The 14,959-nt window shown below is 41.2% G+C and overlaps 1 protein-coding gene across 1 annotated transcript; it reads left to right on the top strand.

Annotated features, from left to right (window-relative positions):
- The first annotated feature begins 1,881 nt into the window (after window positions 1-1,881).
- Window positions 1,882-12,479, top strand: LOC111266730 (solute carrier family 25 member 35). The gene is made up of 5 exons (XM_022844455.2): window positions 1,882-2,481; window positions 5,816-6,100; window positions 9,357-9,526; window positions 10,046-10,185; window positions 11,779-12,479. Exons 1-5 carry the CDS (start codon window positions 2,323-2,325, stop codon window positions 11,967-11,969), a joined length of 945 nt encoding a protein of 314 aa, XP_022700190.1. The 5' UTR covers window positions 1,882-2,322; the 3' UTR covers window positions 11,970-12,479.
- The last annotated feature ends 2,480 nt before the right edge of the window (window positions 12,480-14,959 follow it).

Genomic DNA, 14,959 nt, shown 5'->3' with positions numbered 1-14,959 from the left:
TAACTTGGCTTGGTCAAGTTAAACATTAATTTAAAATGCGTCTGAATTTCCAGCCTTGTTTTTTCCTGTGCAAAGCAAACACAACATAAACGGGACACATCTGTTTGTGGGTCGGTCTTTATATCCCGATAGTGGTTACTATGGGACATTTTAGCTATTATCGTAAAAAAAACCATTGATGCTTGTTTGAGAATATATCTCAGAGTCGAAGGGAATTCGAGTGGCATGCTTCAAGTATATAGAGGTAAAATACTATTTTGAGGCGCGGTTATACCTTACTGTTAAGCAGAGCGATCACCGCACTATTGTATTAAACAAAAAAATACGAAAAATGAAAAAACGGAAAAAATAACGTACACAAAAACAAGAAGAAAATAGTACGTGGAGTGGCGTTAGCCGCCAACTAATATATCCGTCCCCGCTCTCGCAGCATATAAAAATGCTGTTAACAATCACGGAAGTCGTATTAAGGGGACTAGCTGCTAGGAGCATGAACCTCAATTAGCGACCTGTTGCAAAATGGGTTCGTCACAATCCTATTTCACTGTTGCCCCCCATCACTAATTCGACCTGAAAGCTACAATGTGTAGTGCATATATATGTATGATTTGTTGAGTGATATGTATGTCATCGTACTGATAGACGTCTTTCTGACGATCATTGAACCACAATAGTTATTGTATCAGTCCGTCAATTAGTACCCCCCACTGAGATCAAACGGTGTCTAAAGAAGGGCTTCAAAGTTGACATGTTGCATTCTATAAGGGTTGTATCATAAGCCGATATCGCAAATTTTATAAGAGATATGTTGGTGAAATGACGAATTGTCCGCACATAACTAATAGGTATGTATCAATTGTGTAGCAGTAAAAATTACTATACCGTAGATAAAGCCATACAGTCTGTTTTGGATAGCTTTTGGACGCGGGGTGGCTGTGTCGGTTTTTACTTTTCCTGGTTTTTATCTCAGCGTTCACACTTATCGATCATTGGGTGGGCGCGTGTGGACGACAAAAGCTAGAATTATTTCAGTCAGTTCCGAAATAGCCTAATCTTGTATGCTGTCATGTTATTCTGTGCGTGTATTATATGGTAACGTTCGATAGTCGTTGACATTTTTCATTGTTATTTTAATTTTGCCTCTATCTTCACAGTAATAATGTATACCTTAAATTTCGATTGAAAGCCCGTATGGCCCTTAGCTATCTATATGTGGTACTGCTAAGAATGAATTGGTTTTCTGTCTTAAACAAAGCTGCAGGTTGAATTGGACACATATGAATCTTGTTATTAAACTAATTTTCGACTGCTGTCAACCCACCAAATAGATCGTCGGCCAACCTTGGCTCTAGGTGTAAAGGACAGCGCTTCGGCACTAGGTAAAGGTCCTCTCACAAAGTTTCCATAAACGTCCTGCTACAGGTCACTTTTAGAGTCTTACCTCGCCCTACGACGATTCTACTGCGAATGAAAACAAAGAAGTCACGGTAAGATATAAAACGGGATAGGTAAAAAGACACAGCGCTAAAGCAACCGTTGAGCGCCACAATAGTTTATGGCCATTAGCGCCTTCATTGATCGCCTGGCCATTGCACAGTCGCTTGCTGTCGAGCTCACTGGCTGCTACCTGGGCTAGGGACGAGCACTGTGGTCCGTAATATGGCCGATGCCCTGTGCACTGAACGCGGATGTGCCCGCCGTGCACGATAAGGTCCTTAGCCCTTAAGTTTGTCTGGCAGGACGAGATCTACTTCGGGCCGCCGATGTAGCTGCAAGCCGCGTCAGCTGTGTTAGCAGTTAGCCAGTAGAAAGCCGGCAGCGCCGCTGGATAGGACGCTGATCGGCGTTCTCGACGCGTTCTCTAGAGCGTATGCTTTTTGGTTCACTAGCTTGCCATAACAGTATTGTTTTGTTCTATGAGTATGAACTTTCCTCCAGTTACACGGTCGACGCTTAAATGGCCGTTTGCTTAGAGACTTGTACGAACAACAGCGAAGCTAGACAACGGCCGGTTAAGGATGGCCATCGGTGGAGAAGTAAAATTGCCCCGTGCTTTTATCACTGCTCTCGGCAGCTAACTAGGCCCTCACAAAGGGAATATTTGAATGGAGTTAATCAAATTGGTGTTAACGATGTGATGATCGTGTGTGCAACAAGTGCGACATGGTTAGAAAACATGGCGGAAGTTGATTAGTTTTTCATTAACTTATTTAACTTGCAACTAGCATTAAATCATCAGTCGAAATGGCCCTTCTGCTATAAATTGAATATTGCTATGTTAATCAAATGTGAGAGCCTACTGAGATAATGTAGACAAACACAATGGCAGATATTGTTATTGGCTCCTGCGCGTCGATTATCGCTACGGTAGTAGTGCATCCGGTTGATGTTGTCAAGATACGGATTCAAATGCAAGGTGAACTCAAGAGAAGGGGTCAATACAAAGTATATTACCGCAGTGTACCACACGCTATAACACAAGTAAGTTGCGCGATTGGATAAAATCGTAGCTGTGATTCACTGATGATATTAATATGGATGAATAAATAAATCCGAAACAGAGATAGGTGTTCTTTAGCAATGTACGCCCGTACGTAAGATTATTGAAAACAGACCAGTCCTATCCGCTTCGCTTTCCGACTGTCTGTTTAACTCAACTTGTGCCTATTTTCCAGCGGCCGAAGCTTGCAAAGTTTTTTTATGATGGCAAAAGGATCACGGACGATTCTACTCAGGGAGCTAATCGAAATAAATATAGAAAACTGCCGAAAGCTTTTGCGACCCACTACCTAATATCAAGAATTACGTAAGTCTCTTTACGAAGGCTCTAAAATTTACTTATTTCAAGGTCAAGCCCTGCAAAAGCGCGCGACAGGCAAAAACAGACGAAATGAACTGAGCTCTGTCCAAGAGCCCCTTCAATCGAACCGCGTGCGCTCAATGTACGATGTCAAATAACTCGGTAGGTTTTAGTGACTGGTTAGCGAACTATCAGTAAAAATTCACAAATCCAGCATCCTTGTCGCCTAAGGGACCTGCTAATTAAGTACATATACTTCTGCTCGGTCACCTCGAGGCCGAGTACAATAAACGTTGCCACAACTACGCCACATTGTAGAAACGACGCCTGTGAATCAGTGAATATAGACGATGAGAACCCGCACCCGCTGCGTTCGGAGATTCGTCAAAGAGTATGAACAACTGGAGTCAGGCACCTTACTCACTTTCTGACATGTGTATCGGAAGCGATACAACAAGTCGACTCCGACTAATGATTTAAATTCTGATCCGGATCTTATCGATACGAATTTTCATGGAAGTTAATCGCAATAGTCCTATGGCTCTCATCACCGGGCTGCAGTGACTATTGTCGTCCTTTTATAATTGTGTGCCCAGTTTCCTTTAGTCGAATACATATTATAGTTACTTTATTGCAGTTATCGTGTTACCCAGTTTCACTCGCAATGAACCAGTAACATCTGGTGCTTTCAGAGATGGGTTCAGGCGTCCACGCTGCGGCGACAACGGCGTATTCGGATACGTTCCCCATTGATTTTGCTACTTTGCGACGATTAATAAATGTCCTGAGTCCGCTCTTTTACTGTCACACTTTACCCACCCCGTTACCTTGCAGCTGTTGTCTCAATCGTCCACGTTAATTATTTCGTTCTTCGATCGCAGTTTATTACTTTATTAAGATTATCCTGTCGTTTTGCGTCAGTTCCTAGTCGAATTGAACGCGCCGTATAAAAATCTCATACAAACAATGTTCAAGCACCTGCTAAAGACAGTTTAAATCTGGTTTCGGTATTCTGTTTATTCATTCATAAAATCAAACCTGTAGCACCGGCAATTACGAAAGGAATTCGTTTTGTCGCACACATCTGTATATCGATCCTAACCTGCTCACGCTGATTCGACTCTTTAGGTAAATCTTCATCTCGTTAGCTGACGATGCGTCTCTATTCTAGTAGCAAATCACCAGCAGTGCGACAATGTCCTGGCCTGATATCTGTGTCAGCCTTGCGCTAACAGTTGGCCTATTGGTCGCTTTTGTCGCATTGTCCCAATGAGGTCTTACTAAACGATGCTGGCTAGATCTCTGACCAGAACCACATGAGAGGATAGGGCCTGTGTGATCATCCCTATCTAGAGTGTTTTTTAAGCGTACCTCAAACGAATCTTTGTACGAAAAGTCCGTGCTGATAGAATTCCTTGAAATGCACCAGCGCATCATTTAATGTAACTTCATCTGATTAGTCTTCATATTGTACCACTGTTAACTTTTCCACAAGGCAGATTCAATCCGCACCGATTCGTAGATGGTATACCGTTGAACTGGCCGATCTTGTCCTGCTTTGAGCATTCGATGTTACCTAGTTTCACAAGTAACAACTTCGCGTGTTAGGTGACATTGCATTAATACTTAAAGTGCAAAATTGTTTCGTTCTATCACCAGATACCCCGCTAGAAGCTCGCTGGAAAATATACGTTATTTAAAAATATCAACTTAATTGTAAAGTTATAAACGACGGCCAAAATTACAAACTAGTTGTTTATAGTAGGCCTGCGTTCCGAATACGAAGGCTTTTCGTGCATCCGTAAAAATAATAAATCATCTGCGAGCGGGGCTTTTTTGTTGTTCCTAATTCTGCCTATTTCTAAAGGAACACCAGAGGCAAATGTCAAAAGTACAACCTGAGCGCATACGCATTTGCACAGCTGGCCAAATTTAGCAGTCTATTTTTGATAGCTACTCATGTTGTAAGTTAGCACTTAAGCGCTATACACTGTCGCTCTGGCCGACACATTTTCGGATGAGCATCTCTGAAAACTGAAAATTTTGTTCTGTTTGTTATGGTGGAAAAACGCATTGGGCTTATTCTTAGTTCTAAAAGTTGGGAACGACTGGAATGAACTTTCAGTACTTTTGAATCAATGTTACCGATCGAGAGCGGATTGACCATGTATACGCGTAAGTTCAAAAAGTAACTCTTGCTCTAAAAGCTCGTGTGATTCGTGGTACGAAACTCTCGAAGGTCGTGACAGCGGCGGATTGGCTATATTATTTGTGAATTACGCGTTTTGTCAAATACTACAACCGTGAGAAGAATCTCTTCACATAAGTCTACTTCGAACGTTTCTACTATAGAATTCAGCTCCGAAGTATGTTCCTCAAGGATTACTGCTATAGCTATTTGCCTCTCTGATACAATATAGTTTTGAATAAGGAATTCAACCTATAGATTGTTTCATTGCGTCATTTGTTGAACAGGTAGAATCAATAGAAAATTGTTTTCATTAGAAATTCAACACCATAGAGTTTTACAAACACGCTAATAAGATTTTTTTTTTTAAATTTATTTTATTTTTTATTGAATTTTCTTTAGATACAGATTGGCAAAAATAATTCTGCTGTTTGGAGATGTTTTGGGAAATGAATGGAGAAACACTTTCCGCTTATTATTTACTAGGATATGTTTGACCTGCTTCTATTCTTCATCACCGCAAAGCAATGCGAACCAGTCGATACTCTTTACTGTGACCATGTGACAACGATAGCTTTATATTAACGATCATAACAAAGATTGACGGGTAGCTTAGCGTTAAATAGGCACAGGTCCACGCCTCTTTTCCATAAGACGCTTCTTTCCAGTCAACTAAATCACACCGTCTGCCATAGGTCCGTGCGCGAAATCTACGTGGGACCCAGATCTCAAAACAATTAGCGCAACAGTTCAAGACTCCTATACAAATTGGAGAATAATATCAAAAAGTAAAATGTGTCCTTCAATTTCTCTACATCTCTTTCCAGGTGATCAAGTATGACGGAATACGTGCGATATATCGGGGTATTTTTCCAGCCGCAGGGTATCAGCTGATCTCACAGGGCCTCCGTCTTGGACTTTTCCAATCCATCGAAGATTTGGGTTTAACTAGGAACGAAAACATGGAATCATCGATACCGCTGTCAGCACTGTCTGGGGCTGCGTGTGGAGCAATAAGCGCCTTTATCGCCAGCCCCCTGTTTATGGTTAAAAGCCTCATGATGATACGGTCTGCCAGCAAGATTGCGGTCGGCTACCAGCGAAACTACACAGTACGGACCTGAACCCCACAACAATCGCTTTTTTTGGGAGCGGAATATACATTATTAGAACTATTATTATCGCTGCTCAAGACTAGACATGTTACACAGCCGATCATTCGATTTCACGCCCGAAAGTCTAGTTTTGGGTTATGTAACAGGGCAAATTAGCTCAGCCGGAATATTGGAAATTAGTTTTTCATTTAGTTATAGAAGAAAGCTGACGCAGAGTGTACACATATATATATATATATATATATATATATATATATACATCAATACCCTAAAACCTTGGATAGGCCTATCGACCGTTGTTCGATAGAGACGATTGTAGCTTCTCTGAGTGTATAATCCTAAAACAAACTGAACAACGCTCTTCAATGACACAGGTGCCCATGAACCGGACAAATTGAGTCAAATCAACCTTCGTCTTGGTACATGGAGTGGTCTAGGTCTGAAAGCGGGAACACTTACGCCTGTACTAGAAGCGAGCCGTCTGGACCAATGCTTGATGGCAGATGGAGCCAAGAGATGAAGCCGTAATTTGCTTCGTATTTGTTACCTATAATTTCCACATTTCACTGTAGCTTTAGAAGTACGAAATGTTTCGTTAACGGTTTGTTTTAACTGAATTGCTCATCATTGAATTTGTTTAGCTTATTTCATATATGGCTGCGGTGCATTTATATGCTTGGACGCGGCTTTTGTCATCACTCAGCGTTTTCACGGACCGTTTATGCCAGATGCCGTATGGGTGGCATTATGCTGCCAAAATAAACTGTCCGCTATATACATGATTTATTTGACGGAACAACTAGTTCTCGTAATGGGGCATTTCCTGCGACCGCTTGTTTTTCAGACCGTAAGCCTAAATCAAAGCAACTTTATTTGCGGGTCGGAAAAATTCATAAACGGCCTCCCTTCGAAGGACTCGGCCCATTTCATTAGTGGATATTATTTGATCATTTTACCCCTGTAGCGTACACCGCAGAGCGGCTTGTTCGTAAGTCGTACTTTTATAGCATCGTTTGTGTGGATCAATCTAAGTGCACAGCCGACACGCCATATGTACTTAATACCTGTGCATTTCCTGTCCGCTCATTACAAACATCTATTTTTGCCTTAACCTATAATCGAGGTTGAGAATTTCAGGTCCTATGAGCGGGCTCTATCTTAGGTCGGATTTCCTGACCCGCTCGCAAGATATCCTTTAAAATCTGCTGACGTTTCCTTCAGACTAGGATTGTATTTTTGCGTATTTAGTGCGCATACTAGTGAATGGGTTAAGGGTTGTATTGCCAACCTGTCACTAACCCGAATAGATAGCATCAACTATATTGTGGCTGAATACTTTGAAAATTGTCACAAAATGCTTTGAGTAGTCCGTTCGGTTCGTCTGAAGACTGAGCGTAGTTGATTCATAAGAACAGATATTTAAAAAACTTGGCCTTTACTACTACTATGTTCCCTGACACCCCGTCCACTAGCGGTTTGCTAGTAAAGTGTGTACTGATCAGTTCAAAAACAACCTAACATTTAGTTAGAAGCTAACAAGAAAGGCTTATCTCCCCTAAAAAAAAATGTAAAATTTCTCTAAGTCTCGGTATAGGAAACATCCGCCGGATGAACAGATGTCCAGCTGTGGTTCAGGAATACATACTTATAACTTGTTACGTTACTTTTTATGATTGTATTAGTGTGTCGTACAATGAGATTCCGTAAGCGAAATTTGTTGTCTAGAAGGCTTACTGGCTTGGCCAAAATAGGCAAATGATCCAGAGATGGCCAGCTGAGAATAACCCGGTGTGAACTGATTTTTCGAGGAACAATCACGATTTCCAGGGTGCGTCTTAACATTCATTATAGTTGTACATTGTAATCGTAGAGACGATTTTAGGCAAAAATCCTTATGCTCTGATCAAATCCGTTGACAGCAGCTTGCACGCTGCGTATGCTTACAATAGCGTGTCCCACCGCCGGATATCGGTGCCACACACACGCATATACAGAGCGGCACACGTCTAGCTAAAAATAGTCGACAGCGTAGAACGCTTTTTACACTAGTCCTTTTTCGGCATAAAAATGCTTCGTGGATCGGCAATTGGGCTGACTGGGGTGATGACTTATAAGTCAAACAATTAAGTCCTACAAAAATGGTACAGCCATTTGAACAAGTGCGACACAGATGTTTGTTAGCAGACGTTATGGGCTGCCCGATGCCTGTTTTTCGCTTTACTAGTTCCCCGAAGTTTACTAATGATATCTTTGTGAACCGAGTACTAGCCACGTCTATCCACAACGGTATAGATATCCTGTGTAGCACTCGACTCGTGTCGAACAGAGGGCCTAAAAGCAGGACCTAGTGCTGCAGCCAAGCATAGAGCACGGCGAAAAAATTAGTGGCGTGTTCCTTCTGTGCGCAATTATCCTGAAAATAGTGGATCCTACCTTGGTCTATTGGGCCATGGCGGTTTGTTTGGTTCAGCCAGCCAAGACGCCGCGATTATTTATAAATATAGAAGTTCGCTTACAAGTTTGAGGCATTTGCGTAATGGATATATAGCCATAGGTATTTAGGATAATAAAGGTTTGTCCTTTTTCGGTTCCTAGCTGTTATGTATTGGAAAAACACCGCTTTACGTATACCATTATTGAGACGCTAGGTCGAAAATCAGGTGTTGTGTGTCATAACTAAGAAACGTTAACTGCGAGGCATATAGGTTCCCGTCTACGGTCCAATAGGAATGGCGGCCTTGCAGGTAGTCAGCTCAGGAAGGCCAGTTTCATTCCATTGCAGGTCTCAAAGTTGACATGCTCCATAGTAAATTCAAATGTGTTTGCTAATGCCTTGTAAGGTAAGTGACATATGGCCTGCTCGTTTAAGGTTGATAATCATTCTCATAATTCCATCTCTCACAGCTTATTTAGAAAAGAAAATTATTAAGGATTAACTTGACATTACAGGCTATTAGGCGGTAAATTTTTTGCGTATACTATGTTTGATAACATGCACTTGCTTGAGATACCCAACTAATCAGTTACTAAAGCAGTTTCGAGTTCAAGGAATTGTGTCTTCGCGTTTTCAAAGAATGATCTGTAAATAGATACTATATATACATATCCGAGTCTTGTGTTGCGGATTTTGAGCCCGAAACGGCCGTTAGACGGTATGACAGCAGACGCGTGCAGATCTAACTCTATGTATTATCTTGATGCCTAGGCAAACATTACGCAGGTTTACGGAACTCTTGAATAAACTTTCCTCTAGGGAACAATGCATGCCCTTCGGGATATCTATGGAACACATCGCCTACGAGTAGGCCTCTGGCGAGGCACTGTTTCAAATGTGCTTCGAATCGCCGTGGGTTCATCGCTCCAACTTAGCACCTATGTCGGGATGAAAGATCTACTTTTTCTGTCGGTCGACTACAATGAAAGGTAACGCTGAAAGTATGGCTAGACCATACGATGCCTAAATTGTATAACTATGTGCTGTTCATCACTGGATTTCCGTAGGTCCTTTCACCATAAAAGGTGCATTGTTGGGTTGAAACATTACAATGTAGTTCAAGCATAGAGTCTATATACGACATGTGAAAGCGAACTTTTGTGACGAGTTTTTTTCAAATACTTATAAAAATAACTCTATAACCCATCATTTAGCAACATAAAGGCATTTTTGTTTTTATTTCAAGTCAATTTGAAGCTAGTAGTCAGGAATCGATTTTTTTTTATAGCAGACAATACTACTACCGACATGTTGAACAAATTGACAAGTGAAACAATTGAGCTCAAGTTAGTCTTTATGATGATTTTTTTTAGCGAGAAAAAACAGGACTCTTTTAGTTGGCTCCTGAAAGTCAAAGATTTATGCTGATTGTTCTGGTGATTTCACTGGATCGTGGATCAACGAACATGAGACATATACCTGTACGTTTCTCTTGTTCTAATTGTCAGATATTTACTGTTTAATACGCTACTTGCGGCCTTCGTATCGTCATTGATTACCTCACCAATTATTGCGTCTTTAGACCTGATACGGGCGCGTATTTACGTGCAACCAATTCAACACAATGGTCGGGGCGCCTACTACAAAGGTAGGACAACTATTAGTTATAAATATTTTTACTTAAATCAGTAAAAACAACAGCAAATCAAAGCATGGCTTGTCACATAATTGACGACTAAAGTTCATAATGAGCTTTGTAGAGAGAAAATTCTACCTCTGGCATGACCTATTTTAAACTTTTCAATAAACTTTCACATATTAAATCATTTAGTATAAAGGACAATACAACGAAGGCTAGTCATTGAAGTTTTTTCACAAGCCTAGCTCTGTCTCTGTACGAGTCGATGAAGTCTCTAAAGACAGTTTTGATATTAAATTGAGATTTGCAGAACTTAACGAGCTTTTGCAAAAAAAAAAAAAAAAAATGATAGCCTGCAAAAGTAGTGCCTGATGAGCGCGGCTGTGATTTTTGACGTCGAACGTTGTTGTCTAAATCGTCTGCCCTGACTGTTTAGAGTGAAGTTTATCATCTCTTCCAGTCATTGATAATACATTTTAGCCCTAATTAATAAACGTCTAGCACTAGTGGTTAAAACCTGTATTACGTAATTAAATGAACATCATGAACTATGGTAACTCTAGCCCCGCCGGTTCAGCGGCACCGACCCACGCTGTGACCGTCCGCCATTATCGTAGAGGACCTATTTTTTCTTCACAAATTACAATTCGTATTCGTACAAAATACGTTTTTGGTCCTCGTTTAACTCAAGCGGCGCCTATTTAGCTTATTTATTTGACCGAAACTAATAAGTGTGGAATATTTATGCACACCAAATGGGAGAACTATCGTCCGTGTGTCTTGGGCTCATTTGGCCTCTATCAAACCTCTCAACACTTTGTCATTCCCCTTTACGAGGAGCTTCGTATAAGACTCCACAAGATTTCCCTTCTCGAGTTGCGTAGTAGTAGCTACATCGAAGAAGTAGAGCCTTCATCGAATATAATGCATGTGGGGCGAACTGTCACCGCCGTCTCTGTTGTAAAATGGGCCTCGTATTTCCCTCCTTCTCTATCGTCTGCTGTAACTCGCCCACTAAAAGCCCAAATGACAATATCCAAGCGAATGGCATCACATTCTCAAGGCTACCAGGGAGTCTCAGAAACAAAGGAAAGCGTGGCATAATATTGCGTCACTATAAAATAGCACCATCCTGAAATCCGAGATTATTGATCCTGCCACCTTATATTGAACGATTCAGTAAATTTAAAAGCTAACTAAAATTTGTATTTGTAGCCTGCATACCCAATCTCGAAATACACGAAATTTCATGGCTTAGAAGGTATGTAATAGTTTTTTTTTCTTTCTGGAATACTTGTATAGCGCTGTGTTTCAAAACGAGGGAAATGATCTATGACAATTTGACGCCTCAGAGCTCGATTAGGGTCCTGAAGGGCTGGTGCTCCCTAGCGTATAGTAAATGTATCGCTTTCCTGGGTTCTTCCGTAACTACTATGTACCTTTACTACTAACGAATGAGAGTATAAGGATGACGCACGCAAGTGTTCGCCATGTCTGATTTCATATACACACTCTACAATCAACTAGATAGTTAATTGGATAGATTACTTGGTGTAAGCCTTCTATCAATATTATACGCGGCCATATTGATTTGATGTTCAGGTATATGGGATTGCGCACGTCAAATAATTCATAATGAGGGCTTTAGCGGTCTCTGGAAAGGCAGCACAGGTACTTTCCTGTACGTTCTACTAACTTCCACGATTACTCTTGTATCGTGGGACGAAGTTAAACACGTTCGTCACGAAAGACTCAACTCACGCGACTATGTCATCGATTTTGGTTATCAGTGAGACCAGTTAGAAACAGAAAGAATTTCTTCCTAACACGATACGACCTGTTCGCAAATAACTACTGCAGCGCGTTATCTATCGCCATACAGAGCCTAGGCCGACTGACCGGATTCGTGATCATGTGTCGAAACAGAACGTGCATGGCTGACCCAGACATATGCTCCTACGCTAGGACCTATGACGACTTCACTTTCACCCACCGAACTCGCCTCTCGACAATAGCGGTTATCACACTCAAACTGCTACAATACCAAGGCGTTTTACAAAATGATCTATCTTCGGTTTTGCACTTCGGTAACAAGCTACCTATTTTTGGTAATGGTTAATAGAAAGCCAACGGTACGATTAAAACGCAGCTCAAAGAGATAAGCCTCTATTTGGCTCATTGGGAAATCAACACTTCATTCAAGGCTGTAATTTTTCGGGAAGTATTTACAAAGAGCCAAGTCTTATCAATGAATGTATATTATATGAAATAAAAAGGAATGAATCGTCCATTTTTGACATATAGTCTTGGGTCGTTTTTTCAACAATGGATAGGTAGGTAGGTAGGTAGGTAGTTAGTGGATGGTAGGTGGATAGGTAGTGGAATGGTAGGAAGTTTTTCCAAACGTCGATTGAACTCTTCATCTACGTTTGAAGGATGATTCACTGTATTCCCAATATAGGTTGCCTTTATAGACTAACAGTTTAAATGGTCTTTCTTTGCTCAAAAGCATCATAGCTGTATGTAGCTTGTTTCTATTTGAACTTCTCTAATGGCTTCACTGGTTCCACGCATCTACTTTGTATAAACTTTATTCGAAGCTTTAATAGTCTTCGTTGCATGGCAAATGCTTAGTTTTTTCATAATATTTCAACTAATGCAATGGCGAAACTTTTCATTGCCGCCGAGATTGAAGCAATTATTTTTAAATTACGCGGGCAGCCGGGTACTAGTGGGGATAGTGGACGGTAGTTCACCGTATATGTGTCGTCAGTCTTTTCTGGGACGTCAGCTTCACAGCACCTCACGAGAGAACAAACCGGATACGGCGCCGTCGTAATAGGAGCGCTTATAAGCCGAGGGTATCGACAGAGGAAAGCACAGTAAGCGACGAATTTTTAATAGACTTCATTGGTATGTTCACATTTACCGAAGGAGACGTTGTGGTTGAGCGTCAAGCCGCTGCATTGATATGGTCCCGTAGTGTAGAAGTTAGTGAAGCTAAATTTACAACAACAGCTCAGGGCGGATCGACACCGCTACACGGCCAACGTATCGTAAGAAAGCGGCAAAAATTTCAGACGAATGGCCCGCCATGATGCTTTCAGTATTTATCGGCGCACACGAACAGATGAGTATCTACGATTAGCTAAGCACGTCGTCAGTCGCAAGATGGTTACCGACCTATACTATGTTTGAGCTGTTTTTTACATTGCTATCTAAATACTTACGCATCAGACTATGCACGCTGGTAGTGGTGCGGAAGTATTTGTTCGAGTGAAACCATCGCATCAAACTGTTTGACATTATCGTTTCGGCTTAACGATCAGCATGAAACGCTACGTAGCGCTTATTTTACGTTCGGAGATGCACTTCATTTTGTACAAGGAGCCGGCCGTCTCAAATGATGCCTGACAGCTTAAACTGGACGTAAACACGAAAAATGTCAACTTCCTTTCTTTCTAGTTGTACAAAGCTTTGTCCAGGGCCTTAGCTCAGATGGACTGTCGTTTCGTAGATTTCGAATCCGATCGATTGTTTTCCAAAGCGACTGTAGAGCTTTGGGGGCAACATGGCCCAGTAACAGCTGCGTTAAAACACAATCGGTAAATTGTAGGAAAAATAGATCGTTCGGTCTTCTTCAGTTTGCGGACTTGGTGCAAAAGCTTTATTATATCTCTCAAAGGAGTGTAGCTTTGTTATATTTCATAGAAATTTTCGTGACGGATAGCTTCAAAGCTACGGCACCCCAACTACAGAAACGCCAAAACGATACGCGCAACCGCTTATTGTTATAAGCTTCTGCTGCTATGGGTGGTATATAATACGATTGATCGAATACTTCGATAATATATTGCTTACTTACGATTTTCTAACATCCACAATTCGCTCAGTCACTTCGTCTATCGATTCAAGCGTTTCATGGCGGAAAGACTCTGAAATAGTGCAGAGTAAGCGGGAATGATGAATAATGTAGTCTTTTACCGCTATAATATACTCCTATAGATATCGGCCGGGCAGGTCGTGGCTTCACTTTGTGTAAAAATGATATTATCTTTCCCTTAATCACTGTATAGGTCGCTTCACAATAGCTCCTATACCTTTTACCTAAGTTTTTCTGTTTTATATAAGGATCAAATATATTTTATTTCTAGGTAAACACATGTTTGATTTTTTTTCACCAAAGCTAAAAAATCACCACATGTTTACTCTGTGAACCTAACCGACAAAACTTTGCACAGATATATATATTTTAGAAAAATTTCGGCTAAAGTCCCATTAGTGCTTCTAGTAGTATTTATTTGATAAAAACAAGACATTGCGTAATATTTTCAAAGTCACAAGCACGTGTACTCCGATGAGTTAATATAAGGCTAGAAAATTTCAGAGATTCAATGGGCAACACTCGAATCAACAGATCGCCTTGCATGCCCTTAAGGTCGCACGCAGTCTTCATTGTTGTTCCTGTCGCCAGCAACGCCACGGCGTCTTCCCTGTAAGAGACCTTTTTACTCAACCACCCCCTGTTACCACCACTATCAGCCATGGCGTCTTGCTATGTTTTTATCTCGTCAACTGCGGCGCGATGGGCACGGTAGCTCAATCGCCCACACCTCTCGACCCGAGCACTCTGTTAGCTTACTCTGGTCTAGCGGTGGATAGTATTTCAATATTGGAGTGTTATTGCCGCTACATGACAAGTAGCCGTTGCATAAAAACATGCTGAAACTGAACATTTATTAGCATAGAAGAAAATCCTTAATAGGTTACCTTTGCTCTGATT

The sequence above is a fragment of the Varroa jacobsoni genome, unplaced genomic scaffold (genome assembly GCF_002532875.2).
Source record: "Varroa jacobsoni isolate VJ856 unplaced genomic scaffold, vjacob_1.0 scaffold_1111, whole genome shotgun sequence".
Taxonomy (NCBI): domain Eukaryota; kingdom Metazoa; phylum Arthropoda; class Arachnida; order Mesostigmata; family Varroidae; genus Varroa; species Varroa jacobsoni.
The sequence above is the reverse complement of the archived record's forward strand: the minus strand, read 5'-3'. Positions and strand labels throughout refer to the sequence as shown.